The sequence below is a fragment of the Muntiacus reevesi genome, chromosome 4 (genome assembly GCF_963930625.1).
Source record: "Muntiacus reevesi chromosome 4, mMunRee1.1, whole genome shotgun sequence".
Classification (NCBI taxonomy): Eukaryota; Metazoa; Chordata; class Mammalia; order Artiodactyla; family Cervidae; genus Muntiacus; species Muntiacus reevesi.
In genome coordinates this window covers 151,107,753-151,129,770 of record NC_089252.1, presented here as the reverse complement: position 1 = coordinate 151,129,770, position 22,018 = coordinate 151,107,753, and the positions used below count along the sequence as shown (strand labels likewise).

Below are 22,018 nucleotides of genomic sequence, written 5' to 3'. Positions count from 1 at the left end.
CCATTTCCTGCTCCAGGGGATCTTCCTGACCAAGGGATCAAACCCATGTCTCCTGAATTGACAAGCAGATTCTTTACCACTGCGCCACCAGGGAAGCTCCTGTAATAGGACTAGGTGTATATTATGAATTAACTGTACCACTGCACTTTATTCAGATTTAACGTGCTTAATTTTTTGACTTTTGATTAGCATCAAGCACTTGATGGTTCTGCTTTGGGTTTAAGTAACATTCAAGGCTCTCTTTTAACCTTGGAATGTTCTGATTCCAAAAGATTCTCTCCAAATTTCTGTTGTCCAAGCATGTTTGAGAGAATATCCATAGAGCTTGTGAGAGCTGGGAGATTCTAGACTAGATAGGCAAAAATGCCTTATCATCTATCTAAACCTTAAAAATGGTAACACATGTCAGATACCCATCAGCTGACTTGGCTTCTGCCCATGTTGTGAACAAAATGATGTACTTTAAAAAGTTAAATAATGTATCAGTGTGACTATAAAGCATGGTTAAAGAGAGGTAAACTATTACCTAATATTAGTTATATTTGTAGCTGGCTACTTGCTGAAATCCATGTGCAAACAATCCCTTGGATTTTGCATGGATGGGAGGACATTTTGATAAACATCATGGTGGCTTTTCGGAAAGGGCTCTCCACTCCTTGATATTAAAGACCACTGAAAGCATAAACCCTAACTCCTCGATTTTCATTCTATGTCTTATGTTTGCTGGGTTTTTGTTTATTAACATTTAAAAGAAATAATAAGCATCCGATTGTTTTTCTTAAGTAAATTTCTGGTACAAGAGCCCATGATCATTCTTTCCATGACCTGCCATCTCCTGACCCCATCCTTTGGTCCACCTCAAGAAGTGAAGGGATTGTAAAGGAATAATACCATACAGCTGTCATAAAAAGTTTAAAGAATTTCTAACGGCATGGGAAACTATTCTCTATAAAGTTGAGTAAAAAAAGCAGGATAACCTAGACATACACTAGGATCCAAATTTGTTTAGACACACACATCTACATATAAATACATTCAAAAGTGAAACATTTTCACAAAAGAGCTAAATTGGCTATTTCCAGATGGTAGAATTACACATAAATTTTTCTTTGTCAGCTATATTTTCCAGTGTGCTTTTTATAATGAGCATGTATAGCTTTTATAACCAAATATAATAATGTAATGGAACCCAACTAACAGCTGGAAGCTAAGAATCATTGTGGGGGGGGGGGGGGCTAGTACTTTGTCCTTCAGGTAGGTGCTTATTTCAGAACTGGTTTATAAAGGATGTAAATTAATTCTGCAAGATTTTTCCAATATATTCAAGAATACTCACCATCCTGATTTCACCTTACTTGAGCTACTTGCTTTTTCTTCACTCTTCCTATTCATCATGGTTGAAAGCTGATCTGAGGCTGAGAAGGTAGAAAGAAGAAAGTAGAAGGTAGAGTGCATTATAAACAAAAAGTTACTATATTATTTCCTTAGACTTTTCCTGACTTCTCTTGGGAACAATGTGACCCAAATGGAGGAGAAAGAGCACAGAAAATCAGCAAAGCCAAGTAGCTTGTATTTTTCTGAAAACTGAAGCATTCAATAACAACCCCCCAATCCACCACCATACTTCAGGGATCACGCCTTGTCATGGCAAAGGGGTTTGTGTAACTAAATGAAGCTATGAGTCATTGAGTGCAGGAATACCCAAGATGAACAGGTCATAGTGAAGAGTTCTGACTCCACATATGGACATCACCAGGTGGCCAATACCGAAATCAGATTGGTCATGTTCTTTGCAGTCACAGATGGAGAAGCTCTATACAATCAGCAAAAGCAAGATCTGGAGCTGACTGTGACTCAGATCATGAGCTTCTTATTGCCAAAATTCAGGCTTAAATTGAAGAAAGTAGAGAAAACCACTAGGTCATTCAGGTATGTGCTGTGTTTTGTCGTTCAGTCATGTCCGACTCTTTGCGACCGTCGAGACTGCGGCCCACCAGGCTCCGTTCATGGGGATTCTCCAGGCAAGAATACTGGAGTGGGTTGCCTCCCCCAGGGGATCCCCTCCAGGGATCGCACCCAGGTCTCCTGCTTTGCAGGCAGATTGTTTACCATCTGAGTCACCAGGGAAATTTTCTAATACTTGAGTGGATAGCCTATCCCTTCTTCAGAGAACCTTCCTGACCCAGAGATCAAACCAGGGTCTCCGGCATTGCAGGCAAATTCTTTACCAGCTGAGCTACCAGGGAAAATTTCTTTCTCAGCTATTTGTAAGCCTTCTCAGTGAACTACTTTGCCTTTCTGTATTTCTTTTCTTGGGTATGGTCTTGGTCACTGCCTCCTGTAAAATGTAATGACCCTCCATCCATAGATCAAAGATCTGGTAGAGAGAGTGCCTGAAGAGCTATGGACAGAGGTTCGTTAAATTCTACAAGGAGGCAGTGACCAAGACCATCTCCAAGAAAAGAAATACAGGAAGGCAAAGTGGTTCTCTGAGGATGCTTTACAAATAGCTGGGAAAGAAGAGAAGTGAAAGGAAAAGATATACCCAACTGAATGCAGAGTTTCAGAGAACAGCAAGGAGAGATAAGACAACTTTCTTAAATTAACTATGCCAAGAAACAGAGGAAAACAATAGACTGGGAAAAACTAGGATCTCTTCAAGAAAACTGGGCATATGAACTGGAATAGTTCATGCAAGAATATGCACAATAAAGAATGGAAATGGTAAGGACCTACAAGAAGCAGAAGAGATTAAGAAGAGGAGGCAAGAATACACAGAAGAACTACACAAGAAAGGTTTTAGTGACCAGGATAACCATGATGGTATGGTCACTAACTAGAGCCAGACATCCTGGAGTGTGAAGTCAAGCGGGTCTTAGGAAACATTACTACAAACAAAGCTAGTGCAGGTGACAGAATTCCAGCTGAGCTACTTAACATTGTAAAAGATGATGCTATTGAAGTGTTGCACTCAATATTTCAGCATATTTGGAAAACTCAGCAGTGACCACAGGATCAGTTTTCATTCTAATGTCAAACAAGGGCAATGCCAAAGAATGTCCAGTCTACTGTACAATTGCACTCATTTCACATGGTCGTAAGGTTATGCTCAAAATCCTTCAAGCTAGGCTTCAGCAGTACATGAACCAAGAACTTGCACATGTATGAGCTTCATTTAGAAAAGGCAGAGGAACCAGAGATCAAAATGCCAACATTTGTTGGATCATGGAGAAAGCAAGGGAATTCCAGAAAAACATCTGCTTCACTGACTATGCTAAAAAGCTTTTGGCTGTATGGATCACAACAAACTGTGGAAAATTCTTCAAGAGATGGGAGTACCAGACCACCTTACCTGTCTCCTGAGAAACCTGTATGCAGGTCAAGAAGTAAGAGTTAAAACCAGACATGGAGCAGCTGACTGGTTCCAAATTGAGAAAGGAGCATGACAAGGCTCTATGCTGTCACTCTGCTTATTTAACTTTCACACAGAGAACAGCCTGTAAAATGCTGGGCTGGATGAATCACAAGCTGGAATCAAGATTGCCAGGAGAAACATCTACACCCTCAGATATGGAAATGATACCACTCTAATGGCAGAAAGTAAAGAGAGACTCAAGAGCCTCTTGATGAGGGTGAAAGAAGAGAGTAAAGAAGCTGGCTTGGAACTCCACTTTAAAAAAACCTAAGATCATGGCATCTGGTTCCATCATTTAATGGCAAATAGAAAGGGAAAAAGTGAAAGTAAGGACAGATTTTATTTTCTTGGGCTGAAAAATCACTGCGAACAGTGACTGCAGTCATGAAATTAAAAATGTTTGCTTCTTGCATGCAAAGCTATGACAAACCTAGACAGCATATTAAAAAGTAGAAACATCACTTTGCTGACCAAAGTCCATACAATCAAAGCTATGGTTTTTACAGCAGTCATTATGAATATGAGAGGTGGACCATAAAGAAGGCTGAGTGCCAAAGAATTGATGCTTTTGAACTGTGGTGTTGGAGAAGACTCTTGAGAGTCCCTTGGACAGCAAGGAGATTAAACCAGTCAATTCTAAAGGAAATCAACCCAGAATATTCATTCGAAGAACTGATGCCAATGCTGAATACTTTGGCCACCTGATGCGAAGATGGGAAAAGACCCTGATGCTGGGAAAGATTGAAGGCAGGAGGAGAAGGGGGCGGCAGAGGATGAGATGGTTCCATGGCAACACTGACTCAATGGACATGAGTTTGAGCAAAATCAGGGAGATGGTGAATGACAGGGAATCCGGATGTGCTGCGGTCCAGAGTAGCAACGAGTCGACACGACTGAGCAACTGAATAACAAAACGGCCACTACTCCTGCAAAAAGATAGGTAGGGTTTTGGAGGACACTATTTTTTACCCCAAAACTATTGGATCCAGTCACTGGTAACATGAAAGATTTCAAAAAATGTTTGGCAAGAAGACTAGATCTTAAGTTTCTTTGAGGTCAAGGGCCATGAGCTTCTTCATATTTGTTTACATGTGAACAGTTCTTGTTAACATAGAGCTGAAGACAGTGCCTCACACATAATACCTAAGAAGTATGAGATCCAGAAAAAAAATATTTTTGTGGATTTCAAAGGAGTGCAGAAGCAGTGTCTAATAAGCTTATGAGCACAATGGAATGAGCTTTGTTTTATTAAAGGTCAGCAGCATTTGATAAAATCACTGTTTGCCAAGGAATGGGTCACAGAGCAAGCTGGGGAGTATGTACCTTTGCAAAAGATGCATCAGAATGGGGAATACAAGGGGCCAGAAATGACATGTGTGATTTACATATTTTTAGGATCTTATATGAAAAGTGAAGCAAGTATATGTATGATTTTCAGTGGATGGAGTGGGAGGTGTGGGTGCTTTTGAAGAGCATGTACAAAGAATATTCCAATCTGAGCACATATACAAAACTGGTTGGAAGGTATGGCATTCACAGGCATGGATTTTTAAAGACTGGCCTGAATAAGCAGGTTACCCATTCAAACCACTTTAGTACTAAGAAAATAGAGCTGCCTTTCAAGTATCAGTGATCATGGCTTTCACTATCTCCAGACCCCATGACCATTCCTAATCTGTATACTTCCAACTCTTTATACTTAGCTTTATGTTTTTCTTCATAAAAGCTGAAGGATGGTGTTTACAATTTTTTCTTCTTTTCCACTTAAGGAAATTTGTTTTTAAAATTTTTTAAACATTCTTGCCTTCAGGCTTCTATTTTCCTGGTATTTTATAGAATAGTGTTTGTCTGGGAGGCAGACAGCAAAAATACTCATATGTGATCATGTGGAGAAAAGTAGTCTGCATTCTGAAAGCAGTGGAAAATACTGGGTTTGACGAAATGTTCATTTGGATGTTTCTGTAAGAGATTACAGAAAGACTCAAACTTTTTGGCCAATCCAGTACATGTGTAAGACACTGTAGGTGGAGGGAGCATTGGTTAAGCACAAGTTAAAGGAGAAAGGAGACCCTTGTCAATTAGACTATGAAGCTCAGCACTTCTCTCCAACAATTTGAGTAAATGAAGGCAAAGTCAAGGTACAACAAGCATATGCCTGTGGACCACGTGTATGTATTTGTGCATGTTCCCTAAATATCCCTAATATATTCATCCAAGGGGCTTCCCTGGTGGCTTAGACCGTAAAGAATCTGCCCACGATTCATGAGACCCGGGTTCCATCCCTGGGTTGGGAAGATGTCCTGGAGAAGGGAATGGCAACCCACTCCAGTGTTCTTGCCTGGAGAATTCCATGGACAGAGGGAGCCTTGTGGGCTTAGCCCAGGAGATCGCAAAGAGTCAGACAGAACTGAGCAACTAACACTTTCATATTCATCCAAGATGTTCTTTTCCTAAGCCTTTAATACATCCAAAAGTGAAGTTGCTCAGTCGTGTCTGACTCTTTTGGACCCCAGGGACTGTAGCCTGCCAGACTCCTCCATCCATGGCATTTTGCAGGGAATGATACTGGAGTGGATTGCCATTTCCTTTTCTAGGCAGGGTATCTTCCTGACCAAGGGATCAAACCCAGGTCTCCTGCACTGCAGCCAGACTCTTTACCATCTGAGCCACCAAGGAAGACCCTAACATATCCAAGGTAGAAAACAATTAAAAGATGCATCTGTGTATACGATTATCAGGCCAATCACACAAAGCCTCCACTGGGTCGCAGAATTCGAGGTGAAACCATGGGGAAAGATCATTTCAGCACCAAGATAGGTAATTTCAGCACCCCATTGGGTAATTGGATGGCCAGGACGCAGGTTTCTTTCATTTGATTTTCAAGTTATTCTCAAGAAACACTGTCCATGGATAAACTCTCTATGATTTCTAGCAAAGAGTAAGAGAAAAATACTCTTTCATTTCACACACAGTTCTCCTATGAGACTATTCTCTATGACTGAGACTTCATAGCTGAAGACTTTCATGATTCTTTACTTTCCCAACATTTCAAAATTAATAGAGAAGAAACTGAAGAGGAAAACATTCCCCAAGTAAGATACTAAAAAGTAAAACGTTCTAGATGGGTGGGATGTAGGGAGGAGGTTTAAGAGGGAGGGGACATACGTACAACTATGGCCGATTCATGTTCATATGTGGCAGAAACCCAACACAATATTGTAAAGAAATTAACCTCCAATTAAAAATAAATATTTTTAAAAGTACAGTGTGTTTCTGAATTTCTTTAATAAATTTCATTTCAGTCTTCAAAATGTATGTCTTACAATGCATCCCATAACTAGGTGAATACATTCACAGTGGTATACACCCCCAAATGGTTGGTTAAACTTCAACAGTTGAAACTTGACTGCCAGGGGTCAAATTCCATTTATTAACCTCATGACCTTGGGCAAATTACCCTAACCGTACTGCTCCAGGTCCCTTGTCTAGGTAACAAGAATCCTAACAGTAATAGTCCCTATACTTCATTAGGTCATTGTCATGAGGATTAAATGAGTTAATCCCTCCTAAAGGTTTAGCATAGTCTCCAGTACACAGAAAGGACACAATAAATGTAAATGAGGTTAACATTATATAAATAAAAGAAATCATACTAAAACTCATTTTAAGACAGGTTTTAAAACTGAAATTGTTGACACCAGGCCCCTGCCTCCACTTCCCACAAAGAGGGATTGAGTCTTCTGAGATGACTTGCAAGCAAAAGATAAAGACATAAGCTATCATACACCAAACCGAATTCCATTCACACAAAATAATTTCCTCATGTTGACAAAATTGTTATCTTCAGAAATACTACCTTTGTTAAAACTCTAAACCCTCAAAGCCAATAGCTAAGAATGTAAGCAAATTAGAAGTCACTCTCTGTGTGTAGCTTTCTAACAAAATTCCACATCATGAACTTCTAATAATGCTTCTTGTCCACAGATTATAATAACCTACTTCCAAATCACATCATTTCCCTTTTCTGCCTCATTTCCTTCAAAGTGAAGCATAATTTTTTCTTGGACCTAGAATAAAAAATTCTAGCTGAACTAAGCAAATCATTACCAGAAATGAAATTTTATAATAATACTATTTCACAGTACTCAAAAAACATAAAACATCTGTGTGGTACTTGTTAATACATAAAAATAACCTAATATTATAGTGTACACCACCTAAGTGGAAAATTTAGTCTATAACCAGAAGTGCAAATAGAAATCACTACAGATTCCATCAGTGTTGGGTTTTGAAGTCCTGTTGGGAACATTTAAGAAGTGTGACACTTAAGTCTTAGCCAGAGGTCACAAACTTCTTGGCACAGATGTTTGTTCAGCCAACACAGTATTTCAACAATTATTAAACTCACAGATCTTTAGGTGGGCCATGTCCTCTATTTACCTGATATGCCCTCAAAGGCATTTTGTTTGGCAAAACCTGATTAAGGCCCATCATTACAGAAAAGAGATCATATGATAATCAGCAGTTAAACAGGTACCTCCATCACTGACAGCCGGAAGTCCAGAGCCTGGGAAATGAAAGATACTAACACTCACACTCAGAAATTCTTCTAGTTTGCATGTTGGACTAATTTTAAATACATACTTTCAATGTATGTACCTAACAGTGGCACATTTGATTAGGACTGCTGAGTTGAGTTGTTAAAAATCGTTTACAGTTGGATACTGAAAGAAGCCAGAAAATAGGGAATTTTAAAAAACATATTCTATCAATATGAAAGTCTGCATTAAAGTTCAAATTTCACATAATTTTTAAAAAATTAAAAACATTCAGTTCATCGTTGGTTTTTCTTCATATAAAAGGAAGTGAATTTGCTCAATGCACTATATAGAAAGGAACTATATGTATTTTTAATGACTATTTATATATGTACATACATAGAGACACAAGCACATATGCACAAACTCAGAGCTGGGACTGAGTCAACTATTTCTCTTGGGTTTTTTTAGTTTCATCGCAATTTCCAGGAGATTCTGTTCCACTTACAAATGAAGTCTGAGTCTAGGACCCAAAGAAGAGAAAACTGCAGAGGGTTTCCTAAAACATTAGTCCATGTTTCACTCCTAAGGTATTAGGTTTTAGGCACTGATGAGGCCCAAGTTAGCAGGCTTTGGAGCCCAAATGTTATTAATCAAGCGTCCTTTTAAGTTAACACGGCAGACTGTGTCCATTCACACTGTGCCAGGAAGCACACCCTTGTCTCTTGCGTCCTCCTCAGAATACAAATACAAGGCACCTTGCAGTGACTTTGCTTCTGGGGGCAGCGCCTCTGCCCCTGGACTCCCCTGGATTAGCCTCTCTGAAGGTTCAGGCGAATTCTCCCTCCAGCCTGGACTCGAGTGCGGCTGGGAGACGTCCCAGAGCGAAGCACATGGAGAAGAGAACCCTAGAGCCGATCGCGAGAGGGGGTTCTCTTGAAGGACCACTTCTTGGAGACACCTGTTGGAAAGCACTTCCTTTTCTTTGGAATTCCGCCATTTCATTCTTCTGTTCTGAAACCAGATTTTCACCTAGTAATAAAGTAATTGAACAAAATGATCACTTAACTCCACATTACTTCACTTCAGCATTTTAAACTGTAATTTTCCCCACTGTTCATTCCACAGAATGCCTTATTATGAGAGCCAGCCTAGCAAAGTCCTCGTAGTTTTTCAGTCCAAAAATATCTGAGAAATTAATATAACATGTCCACACCCTTATGAAACAAAACAACTGTGGTTAAGTTGGTGACATCCTGCAAGTCGGGCATCTTTCAAGACTGGTTTACCTCTTTCAATATTTTAAAACCTCATTTAGTTTATGCTAAATTATTTATCCAAAGGAAATGTTATCAGCTAGTAATATCATCTGAGTGTTTTTTTGGTTTGTTTTTTGTTTTTTTTTGGTGCCAAGTGTCAAGCCAGGCACTCAACATAGATTTTACAATTCGATCCTCACAGGGACTGCAAGAAGTCCTTATTGCTCACGTAAGAAAACTGAGGTTCAAAGCAATGAACTAGCTCAAGGGCACACAGCTTATAAAATGGAAGTACTTAGACTAGACTCAGTGACAGTCCCACTCCAGTGCTGAGGCTCCTATAAACATTCAAACCTCATCAGAAACTTTTGGAGACTAAATTAAGAATACATTTCATAATGCTTAGATAAATTGCAGGCTTAATATAATTTCCAAGTTCGAGTACTCCCACGGCTTATCAACTTCAAAGAATTAGGTTCAATAAATTACAACTGATTGTAATGAACCTTAAAGTGCTTATGATGGTAGTTTCTAATCTGAGCCATATCTGCCCCCATCCCACTTGAATCTTTTCTACTAACTTCCCTCTTTACCTACTATGTAATCAACTGTACCTGAGCAGAAAACATCACAATTGGTTTCCCGGCGCTTGAAAAGTCAATCACATTGCTTTCCTGCACAATACACTACATCCTTTTGAGTAGCTTTCTATTTTTAAAACAAAAACTGGAAAATTTTTACCTAAAGAAATAATTATTAAAGTGTACAAACCAAATATTTCTCCCAATGAAGTAAATCTCTGACTCTGAGATGGTCTTTCCAGATTGGCAAAACATTCTTTCAAAGTGAGCGGCAATGTCCAAAATGGCTACAAAAGTAGCTCATTGCAGGCAGCTGAGTCCGAAATACAGCCATCTCAGTTACAAGGCTTTTCATAAGAAAACAGTACTACTGTGTACATACCAGAGCACTTGGTTCTGTTCATAAACTCATCTATTATTTGCAGTAGGCATTTACTCCCAGAAAATCTGCCAAGTATTTCTAATGGGTTTTTACTAAGACAGTTGTGTTCCCATTAGTGATTCTTGCTTTTTCATCACATCAATTATTTTCTTCTCCTGTTAGCTTTTCTGTCTAGAAAATTTTTGAGTAATATTTCAATTTGAAGAAAATCAAGAAAGTTTTTTCATAAGTGGTATCGGGACAAGTGTACCATAAGTGGTACTGGGACAAATGTACATACTTGGGGAAAATTACAAAAGTTCTGGGCTTCATCAGTAGCTCAGTGGTAAAGAATCTGCCTGCAATGCAAGAGACCTGGGTTCGATCCCTGGGTCAGGAAGATCCCTGGAGCAGGGCAGGGCAACCCATTAAACTAATCTTGTCTGCAGAATCGCATGGACAGAGGAGCCTGGTGGGCTACAGTCCATAGGGTCACAAAGAGTCAAGACATGACCGAAGCAACTTAGCACACATACATTCATAAAAGTTCTACCTCTCAGTAAAAATCTCAGATAGATAAAACAGCTAAACATAAGCACAAAACTATAAAAGTTCTAGAAGAAAATATAAGAGATGATCATTACAGTCTTAGGGAGATGAATGTTTTCTTAAGCATGACAAAACGGTAAGGCTACAAAAGGAAAGCTAGATCTGACTACCTAAAAAGGAGAAACTTTTGTACAAATAAAGATGACCAAAAACATGAAAAAGCCACAAATTACCCAAAATAATTAAAAGTAGGGACTCAAAGAAGTATTTGTACACACACTGTTCACAGCAGCAATATTTATACTAGCCAAAAGGTGGAAGCAACCCAAATGACCACTGATGGATGAATGAAGATCCAAAATGTGGTCTATATATACAATTGAATATCATTCAGCCCTAACAAGGAAGGAAGTTCTAACACATGCTACAATACAGATGGAACTTGAAGACATTGTGTCCAGTGAAACATGCCAGTAACAAAAGGACAAATACAGTATGATTCCACTTATATGAAGTACCTAGAGTAGTCAAATTCATAGAGACAGAAAATAGAATGGTGGTTGCCAGGTTCTTGGGGTATGGAGGAACAGGGAGTCACTGTTTAATGAGTGCAAAGCTTCAATTCTGAGAGATGAAAAAAGCTCTGGAATAGATGGTGATGATGGCTGCCTAACAATGTGAATGTCCTTAATGTCACTGAATTGCACACTTCCAAAAGGTTAAAATGGTAAATTTTATGTTATGTGTATTTTACCACAATAAAAAATGCCACAAACTTGGAAGGGATTTCTATGACAGTTGCTAACAGGAAAATGTTACTGACCATAATATTTCAAATATTTTGATTAACAGACAAAATAATTGCTGCATATCCATCAACAAAAAGGCAATATGATAGAAATAAAATGATATAGCCATGAGAAATCTAAATTCAGATGAAAATAACCAGTAAAAAGATTCCCAAGTTCTGATAACTAGGGAAAAAATAACAAATACAAGCTGCCAAGGAAGGTGACAACATTTCAAAATTTTAAATAGTGGGACTATTTTAAAAAAGGGGACTGTTCATTAGTGGGAGTGAAATCTGATACAATTCAATATCTTGATACAATATTATATTTGGAAAGGAATTTTTTAATTGATCACAATTTAAAATGTACATAAGCTTTAACCTATAAGTTCCACTCCTAGTTTCTTATCTTACTTTTAATATTTTTAAAGTGCATAAAGATATGTAATAGTAAAAACTAGGAAGCAACTAAAGCTGAAGATGGCTAAGTGAATTACAGTATATCCATATAATGGTCAGTTCTAAGACACTAAAGAAAAATAAAGTAAAATGTGTATGCAGATATGCAAAGATGTATTGTATCTCATGACATTTGAATGGGGGCGGGGGGAGCAAAGTGTAAAACAATAGTCATTGTCAACAGCATTTTCATAATAGCCAAAAAATGGGAACAATCCCAATGGCCACCATTAGAATGGATACACCGTGGTGTACCATGTAATACTATGTAGTAATAAGTGTAAATAAGCCTCTGCTACAACACAGTCACATGGATGAATCTCACAAAATATGGTCAGTGAAAGAAGCCATACACCAAAGAAGATGAACTGAGTGATATTATTTATACAAAGCACAAAAATGGGCAACCTAATCCATTCAGTTCAGTCAGGAAGGAGCAGATAGTGCCTGGGAACGGGTGTACAGGGGCATCTGGCCCCATGATAAAGTCCTACTGCCTGAGCTGTGTGCTGGTTACACAGGTGACTTGTATTGTCCTTTGGAAAACATCAAAATATGTGCAGAGTGTGATCCCATTTTTACCTAAAAATACGTATATGTGCTTCTAGGTCACAGCTTCTTCCATCTGTAAAACAGAAATAACAGAAGTAGCTATTTTATTATCTGTAAATGACATCAAATGTCAGGGGACGTGGTAATCATTATGCAAGAGTCTATCTTTTTTTAAATAGGGCTTCCCAAGTGGTACTAGTGGTGAAGAACACACTTGCCAATGCAAGAGATCTAAGAGATTCTGGTTCGATCCCCGGGTCGGGAAGATCCCCTGGAGAAGGGCATGACAACCCACTCCAGTATTCTTGCCTGGAGAATCCCATGGACAGAGGAGCCTGGCAGGCTACAGCCCAAAGGGTCACAAAGAGTAGGACACAACTGAAGTGACTTAGCATGTGTTTTTTATGTGTTCGTGCATATATGACAAACATATAAGCTTATTTGGGAAATGAGTATGACAAGGCTGTAAATTGTCACTGTGTTTATTTAACTTACATGCAGAGTACATCACGAGAAATGCTGGGCTGGGATGAATCACAAGCTGGAATCAAGATTGCAGGAGAAATATCAACAACCTCAGATACGGAAATGATACCACTCTAATGGCAGAAAGCAAAGAAGAACTAAAGAGACTCTTGATGGGGGTGAAAGAGGAGAGCGGAAAAAAAAAAAACTGGCTTAAAACACAACATTCAAAAAACTAAGATCATGACATCCAGTCCCATCACTTCCTGGCAAATAGAAGGGGAGAAAGTGGGAGCAGTGACAGATTTTATTTTCTTGGGCTCTGAAATTACTGAGGACAGTGACTGAAGCCATGAAATTAAAAGATGCTTGCTCCTTGGAAGGAAAGCAGTGACAAATCTAGACAGTGCATTAAAAAACAGCAATATCACTTTGTCATCAAAGGTTTATAAAGTTAAAGCTTTGTTTTTTCCAGCAGTCATGTACACATGTGAGAGTTGGACCATAAAGAAGGCTGATGGCCAAACAAGTGAAGTTTTTGAATTGTGGTGCTGGAGAAGACTCTTGAGAGTCTCTTGGACAGCAAGAAGTTCACATCAGTCAATCCTAAACGAAATCAACTCTGAATTTTCATTGGAAGGACTGATGCTGAAGCTGAAACTCCAATACTTTGGACATCTGATGCAAAGAGCCAACTCACTGGAAAAGACCCTGATGCTGGGAAAGACTGAGGGCAGGAGGAGAAGGGGATGACAGAGGATGAGGTAGTCAGATAGCATCATTGACTCATGGACTTGAATTTGAGCAAACTCCAGGAGACAGTGGAGAACAGAGGAGCCTAACGTGCTACAGGCCATGGCATCACAAAGAGTTGGATACAACTTAATAACTGAACAACAATGACAACATATGAAATAAGAAAATGTTAACCTACTTCTGAGCTATTCACCAAATTCATTGAGACAAAAAAGATTCTTTCCTGAGGTATTTGAATTTTAAAACCAATATAATCAACTATGTACAACTATGTGCCTATGGATAAGAACTGAGAGATAACATGAAACTATGGAAACAGTTTGTTTTCTCAGAGTGGAAATATTACAGTCAACTCCTCATAAATATTATTTAATAGGCTTGATGCAATCCTTTTTCAATAGTTCATTTTAAAAGAAGATACTATGTACTATTATGGATTTTCACACTTTCTCAGAGCACTGTCAGATTAATCCTAGCCATTTTTGCTCTTTAACACCTAAGAATCTGCCTGCCAATACATTTGAAAGAGACGCAGGTACGACTCCTGGGTGGGGAAGATCCCTTGGAGAAGGGAATGGAAACCCACTCCAGTATTCTTGCCTGGAAAATCCCACGGACAGAGGAGCCTGGTGGGCTATAATCCATGGGATTGAAAAAGAGTCTCATGTGACTTGGCAACTAAACAACACCTACCTCAAGTTCCAATTCAACCAGAGGCCCCCAAACTTACAAAACTACACACTTATCCAGGCCAATGCAACACAGGTCAGGCCTACTGAGACCCCATGTGGTCCTTTCTGAGACCCAACAATTCCTCTGAGGACCAGAAAATTCCCATCACTAAACTCCCCCCGCCCAAGGATATATGGACCAGTCATATGACCGTCCCCTCCAGAGGTGGGAAATTAATGTAAGGCTCCAGAGAGATATATAAGTTCTAGAAGAACTACTGATCCAGCTCCTATATGACAGTATAACTAACCTGCCAGGTGCTGTTTCCTATATTATTGTTTTATATTCTTATCTAATTGCTTGTAAGCTTCTGCTTTGTCTTTTCAGTTGGTTGTAAACATTCCTGGGGTGCCAAGGAGTGTTACCTGAATCAGTACTTATCAATATCCCCTCTTACCTAGCACAGAGTGTGTTAATTGCTCAGTCATGTCCGACTCTTTGCAACCCCACAGACTGTAGCCCACTAGACTCCTTCGTCCATGGGATTCCCAGGCAAAAATAGTGGAGTAGGTAGCCATTTCCTTCTCCAGGGGATCTTCCCGACCCAGGGATTGAAACCGAGTCTCCTGCATTGCAGGCAGATCATTTACCATGAGAGCCACCCAGGAAGAAACAGACCATCAAGATATAACTACTGATTTGTCTGTCACAGACACAAAATCGCTCTGTGACATAGACAGAATTCCTATACTTATCCCTGTGTTTAAAGTGAGAAACTGAGGCACACAGCAATCAATTAAGGATATGGGCTCACCGATACCACACGCGAGGAAAACACATACTGGCTGATCTAGGCCAACCACCCTCGGCTACACCTTGCACTGCTTCCTATGATTACAAAAACTCAGGGGTCAGGGGGACAGATTACTTCCCTGGGGAAAGGAAGCAAGGTTAAGAAAGGTTTCATCCAAAAATAACTAGTTTAATGGCATCTAAAGTTAGAAACCAGGTCATTTGTATTGAAGGGAAGTACAGAAGAACATGGTGGTTAACACAGAGCCTCTGCTAGCCCTTTCAAGCTTTTATGCTGATTCAAAAAATTCAGGTAGATGGAGCCCTGCACCAGGAAAGCCAGTTAGACAGAGTACCTGCTGCCTTTCAGCCGCTGCCATCCCCATGAGCCAAGCGCCCCTGTGCAGCAAACAGCCTGCACAAATGTACATGGTGGGTCCAGGTTAAAGAGAATGCAAATTCCAGAGTCAGGTTGCCTGGGGTGGGGAGCTCAGCTCCAAAGCAGTTTCACTCTATGACAATGGATCTCTATTTACTTCTCAACATTTCCTCATCTAGAAAATGGGGATATTTCATAACAAGGATTAAACAGGAAAATACCAGTACCTCATACTATTAATTATTTATAAGTAGGCCAATCTTTAAATGGAGAAGGCTGCACTTCCCAAAAGGCCAGGAAGTCTCTTTCAAAATTATGTGAAACATCATTGTACAAGAAAGGTTTGTAAAAGTTGCAAATGTGAAATTACTTAACTGTACTTGACATAAGCCCATGGTGCAAAATAATGAAAGCTATTAAGAGGTACTTATGAGTCATTCACTTATGCCTTGACTGTTGGATTGGAAATGAAGAAAAAGACAGGAAAATTGGTTCCTGCTTTTGTAGGCAATTATGTAGCCAGTTTCTTTGAAAACAGAGCAAACAACGCAATGATGTAAATGCCACAGCCTTTGCTCTTCTTTTCATTTGGGAAGAATTAATCAGGCAAAAACCTAAACTTCTCAGCAAATGAACCAATTTCCAAACAGGAATTGTTGCACATATTTCCACTCACTAAAAAATTATGAGAGTCATTTCAATAATGCTTTGGGGTCCATTATTATGCTTAGTACAAGGAACAGTTGTCAAATGAATGGATTTCACTGGATTCCTTCAGAAATTAGGAGCTGTGTGCTGACCACACATCTTCCTGCTCATCAGTACCTGTGATTCTTTTAGTCCCAAGTTGATGGCAAGTTTCTTTCGGTCTGTTTTGCTGATATATTTCTGCTTCTGAAACATTTTCTCCAGAGCCTTTCTCTGGTCCTCAGAAAAGACAGCTCTTCTTAAAATGCCCCTCCGAGCTTTGGAAGTAGATTCTTGTGTCAGAAGAGGCAGTACACTCTCTTCTCCTAGAGGTAAAAATAACAGAAAAAGCCCCATTAGCTTTGGGAGGAGAATTCCACTCATATTCCCCAGAACCGTATCCTCCACCTCTTTGCCATGGCCAAATTATCTCATCTCTGAACTTTGCACACATAGAGTGCTTCTTAACCTCTTTTTGGTCATGGACACCATTGAGAATCTGATAAAAGTTCTTTGCTACCCACTGGGGAAAAAAACAACATACAGATGCTTGCCTTCCCAATTTTGCATGCCATGTCAGAAAGTCCATGGTCCCAGGTTACAAAGCTCCAATGTAAAACAAGTGATACGTGGTTTAAATACTTAATTTTCTTTAATGCTTCATTTATTTATTGTCTCAAATTGTTGAGCACTTATCATATGAGCAGGCACTCTGCTCAAAGCCACACAACGAGAAGTAAGACATATGTTTTATCATACTCATTACCTATAAAATCAAGGGGGAGGCATTTATTGAACTAGCATCACAAGTGTGATGAAGTATTCCTAAGGAGGGTGCCTTAGGAACCCAAAACAATGGGTCTAACCTTAATCTGGGATGTCAGGAAAAGCGTGCAAGAGTCGGAGATGTTTAATATGAGAAGGAAGGTTTGGAAGACCTGCAATCACCTCCTACCCTCTCAGTTCAGTTGATTATCAACTCCTTCAGGGCAGATACACTACTTCTTCTGCCTTTTTTGGCTGGCACAACACTGGTTCCCAGGCTCTGTGAGTTTCATTCATCATTCACCATTCACTCGTTCATTCTGCTTTCTAGTAGTGGTAGGCAGAATTATGTCCTTCCCAAAGATGCCCATGTCCTAATCCTCAGAGCACATGAATATACTGCATTAAATATCAAGGGGGAATTAAGGCTGCAAACGGAATTATGGTTGCTAATCAGCTGACCTTGAAATTGGGAGAGTATCCTGGAGAATCCAAGTGGGTCCAATGTAAGTGGGAGAGGGAGACAAAAAAGGAAGTCACAGTGAGAGTTTTGAAGATGTCACACTTCTTCCTTTGAATATTGGAAGAAGGAGCCATATGCCAAGAAATGCAGGCAGTCACTGGAGACTGGAAAGGCAAGGAAACATTCTCCCCTGGAGCCTCCAGAAGAAATGCAGTCCTGCCGACACCCTGATTTTAATCCAGTGAGACCCATTTCAGGCTTCTGATCTCTGTGACTGTACGACAGTAAGTTTGTGTTGTTTTACGATGTACATTTGTGGAAATTGTTACCGCAGCAAGAAGACAATAATATACTGGGTATCAAACTCACTGGGTTAACTGCCAAGGAAATCAGACAAAAAGTACATGGTCGCTGCCACAAGGAGTTCACCTTCTCATGGCAGGACCAGCACACGAACAAGACTCCAGAATACAGGCTCTAGGAGAGCAGGGACTCCAGTTTACAGCTGTAGCTGGTATGCATTTTGCTGCTTAATAATTATTTCTAAATAAAGAAGCAAATGAATGTCTTAAGTACTAGAATAGAATGATCTCAAAAATGCTCTGGCATTACAAAAAATGAAGTGATGAGTTCAGAGAAAATAGGCTGAGTCAAGCATAACAGAACAATTCAGATTCAGAAAAAAGGAACTAAGGCCAACCCAGGCAGAATGACCAGCATGTTTCAAAGTACTAAGGCACAAAGGAATAAAGTGTCGCCAAAGAAGAGTAGTCCCTTGTACTGCAAGGAGACCAAACCAGTCATTCCTGAAGGAAATCAACCCTGAATATTCATTGGAAGGACTGAGGCTGAAGCTTCAATACTTTGGCCACCTGATGCAAAGAGCTGACTCACTGGAAAAGACTCTAATGCTGGGAAAGATTAAGGGCAGGAGGAGATGGGGACAACAGAGGATGATATGGTTGGATGACATCACTGACTCCATGGACATGAGTTTGAGCAAGCTCCGGGAGACAGTGAAGAACAGGGAAGCCTGGTGTGCTGCAGTCCACGGGGTCACAAAGAGTCAGCTGTGGCTTAGTGACTGAACAGCAAGGAAGAGTAAGCAGTCAGCAAGGCCAAGGAGCGGCATAAAGCAGAGGGTACAAGCTAGAAATCATATCCAGCTTGGAGGTGTGCTTTGTTTGGTCTTAGACTGTTGGTAAAAAATTCTGATTTAGCTGTTCATGATGAATAATTGGGAGGTTTCATTTGAAGCTCAGATTTTCAACATCTCTTCAAAGGTAACCTCACTGGGCTTACCTTCCCACAGAGCAAAGAGCTACCAGAGTGAGTGGCAGATGCCCCCTATAGGGAGCATGTGGTCCCTAGTTTGCCATAGCCTCACTAGCTTGCTTTTTACCTGTGAGGCTCTTGAAGACATCTGGACCTGTGGTGTAGAGATTATGGAATGGAGTGGAATCAGCAATGAAGAGGACTACAAGGGTCTGGAACATTATCCAATAGGTAGTGAAGATCAACAGAATATGTTTAAGTAGGATGTGACATGATAATAATAAACATACACTGAGCACTTCCTCTGTCCTGATACTTGCCCTGTATTAAGCTACTTACATGCATTATTCCATTTAATTCTCCCAACCTATCTATGCCATGAATGCTACTATTATTCTCTACATTTTAAAGATGAATAAAAGGAAGCTTAGGTAGCTTAAAGAACTTTGTCCAAAGACTTATTCCAAAACAAATGCTCTTAACCTACACAGTACTGACACAATTGTGAGTTGTATTTTAGAAGAAAAATGTCAATAAATGGATAAATCCTGTCAATTCTACCTCTGTAATATAACTGCTTTCTTTCCTATTTGTCTAAAAGATTCATAAACAACTTCAAGCTAGTCTCTCAGCTCTGGGTTATGTCTCATTCTCATTCATCCTGACATTCCCAGAAGAAACACTGGCCTCTCTCTCTTTCTTTGAGCTCTGCAACACTCATAGAAATCTCCATAGAAATGCCATAATCCTTGGGATGTAATGAAGCCCAATTCTTTACCAAGCTCTAGTTTTACTGATGCCTTTTCGATTCATCCTATTGTGGGATCTTGGTTAATTCTCCATCTATAGAACCAATTACTTTGCCTGCCTCACACCAAGGTCATATCTTAAAGTCAGGCTTTGGCAACTGGGGTCACTATTTCTTTCTCAGAGGCTTAAGTAGTTTTATGCAACACTGGTCAAGGCTCAGTGGTAAAAGAATTCACCTGCCAATGCAGGAGAAACCAGTTCAAGCCTTGAGTCAGGAAGATCCCCTGGAGGAGGGTATGGCCACCCACTCCAGTATCTTGCCTGGAGAATCCCATGGACATGGAGATGAGGTTGGTGGGCTATACAGTTCATAGGGCCACAGAGAATCAGATATGACTGAGTGTGCACACACACACACACACACACACACACAAATGCAATATTGGTCAATAATATCGATAAAAACAGTATGAACATCTCAATATGTTCATACATTTCTAAATACTTTTCTTCTCTGAACTATCCTTGGTATAGATACCACAGAATTAGCCCTCTGCATTTTATTTCAGAGCACAGATTCATCTGTTGAGAGGGTGTCTCTCTAGGAAGCCTCAGGACAGAGGACTCTGGAAGATGGGAAAACTAGGTTTAGACCCTGGCACATACCTGTGTAATTTGGAGAGAGTTACTCACTCTTTCAGCTTACTTTACAGAGTTGTTCTAAGGATTTGATGAAATAGCACAAGACAACTTTCAGTGCTGAGCCCACAATAAGGATCATCATATGCTAAAGACATATGATGAAAAAGTGTTCAAAGCAGTTAAGGTTCAATGTGGCACAAAAGATAGAATTAAATGGTAGCAAGACCTTTTGAATCCAAATTCTTGGCTCCCTCCTCTGTCCCCCACTGTTTCTTGGTGGTCAAGACTGTGAAGAAAGAAACATCTATGAACACAGCAGAGCTCCTGTTTGTGACTATGGGCTTCTGCTCCCTGTCCTTGGTCAGGACCACATGGCATCTCCGATACAGCCTGGCAACGGTGTCCTCAAATTCCAGCATGACCCTCTCACTTCATATTTTGATCTGGAATTCTTAACTTATAAATGTGTCCAATTTACCATTATTATAGCCATACATATTAAAATTAGGGAAAGAAACTTAAATACCCAAAGGTAATGAAATGTATAAGCACATCATGTTATACCTACTAAGTGAAAATTTAAAGAACCATTAAAGATGCCTAGGAAGATCAGGCAGCAGCAAGAAAAATACACTATATGATATATAAGATACATATCATGCAAACGCTAAGTAAAAGTAAAGCAGAGGAAAAAATACTGATAAAGCAAAAATAAAAACTAAGAAAGGCTATCATCTTACCGTTATAGACAAATAATGCATCTCCACTCTACATTATACCTCTGATTGAGTTTTATAAGGAAAACAAGCAAACATTGTAGCAACTTTTGGGGGAGAATCTAGCCAAGTAACTGAATCATCACTGAGTGACAACTGAGAATGAACCCACTCCATCCTTCAGATGTTCATATTTGATAACGAGAAATGTGAGGAGGATAGGATCACACATAGTACAATGAGATAAACACCCACAGACCACCACATAGAGAACTTTTAAGCACCAGTTGAGAAGCCCTTTAGTTTTGGAGGCCAACAGAGTAAATCCTGAGAGAGAACCGCTACCAAAAGACTAGCAATTCCTCTTGTGGAACAGCTCAACAACGGGGCAGAGAGAGCAACTGACATCTGCGGAAGCTCGCATGCAGGGAGGACCAGGATGAGACACGGTGGATCCAGGAATCTCACAGAGCTTGGTATTTCTAGAGGATGCAGGGGATGAGCAGGAAGAACACAGGACATTAGCTGGGAGGTAGAGTTGGACCAGGAGTGACTGAAACAAATTTAGGATATAACTTGCCACAGTGAAAAGTCTTCTGAGGACCTTGCATTTCAGAAGACCAATATTTTCTGAGTTAATACAACTTCTTATTTATTTTATTTTTAATTGACGTATAGTCGATTTGTTGTATTAGTTTCAGGTGCACATCACAATGATTCAGTTATACATACATACGTATGTACACATAAGTGAAGTGAAAGCCATTCAGTTGTGTCCAACTCTTTGCAACCCCATGGACTATACAATCCATGGAATTTTCCAGGCCAGATTATTGGAGTGGATAGCTGTTACCTTCTCTAGGGGATCTTCCCAACCCAGGGATCAAACCCAGGTCTCCCACATTGCAGGCAGATTCTTTACCAGCTGACCACCCGGGAAGGCCAAGAATACTGGAGTGGGTAGCCTATCCCTTCTCCAGTGGATCTTCCTGACCCAGGAATTGAACCAGGGTCTCCTGCTTTGCAGGCAAATTCTTTACCAACTGAGCTGTCAGGGAAGCACGTATGCACATATATATACATACATGTAAATATACACGCACATATATGTGTGTGCGTGTTCTCAGTTTCTCAGGCATATCCAACTCCTGT

General features: G+C 39.9%; 1 protein-coding gene across 1 annotated transcript in view; it reads right to left on the bottom strand.

Annotated features, from left to right (window-relative positions):
- Positions 1-6,688: 6,688 nt before the first annotated feature.
- Positions 6,689-22,018, bottom strand: part of DBX2 (developing brain homeobox 2) — a 37,335-nt gene continuing 22,005 nt past the window's right edge. The window contains exons 3-4 of the mRNA XM_065932162.1: positions 16,394-16,581; positions 6,689-8,985 (exon numbers count right to left, since the gene is read on the bottom strand). Of these exons, the coding sequence (XP_065788234.1) occupies positions 8,647-8,985; positions 16,394-16,581 (527 nt within the window). The 3' untranslated portion in view covers positions 6,689-8,646. The remainder of the gene's footprint in view (positions 8,986-16,393; positions 16,582-22,018) is intronic.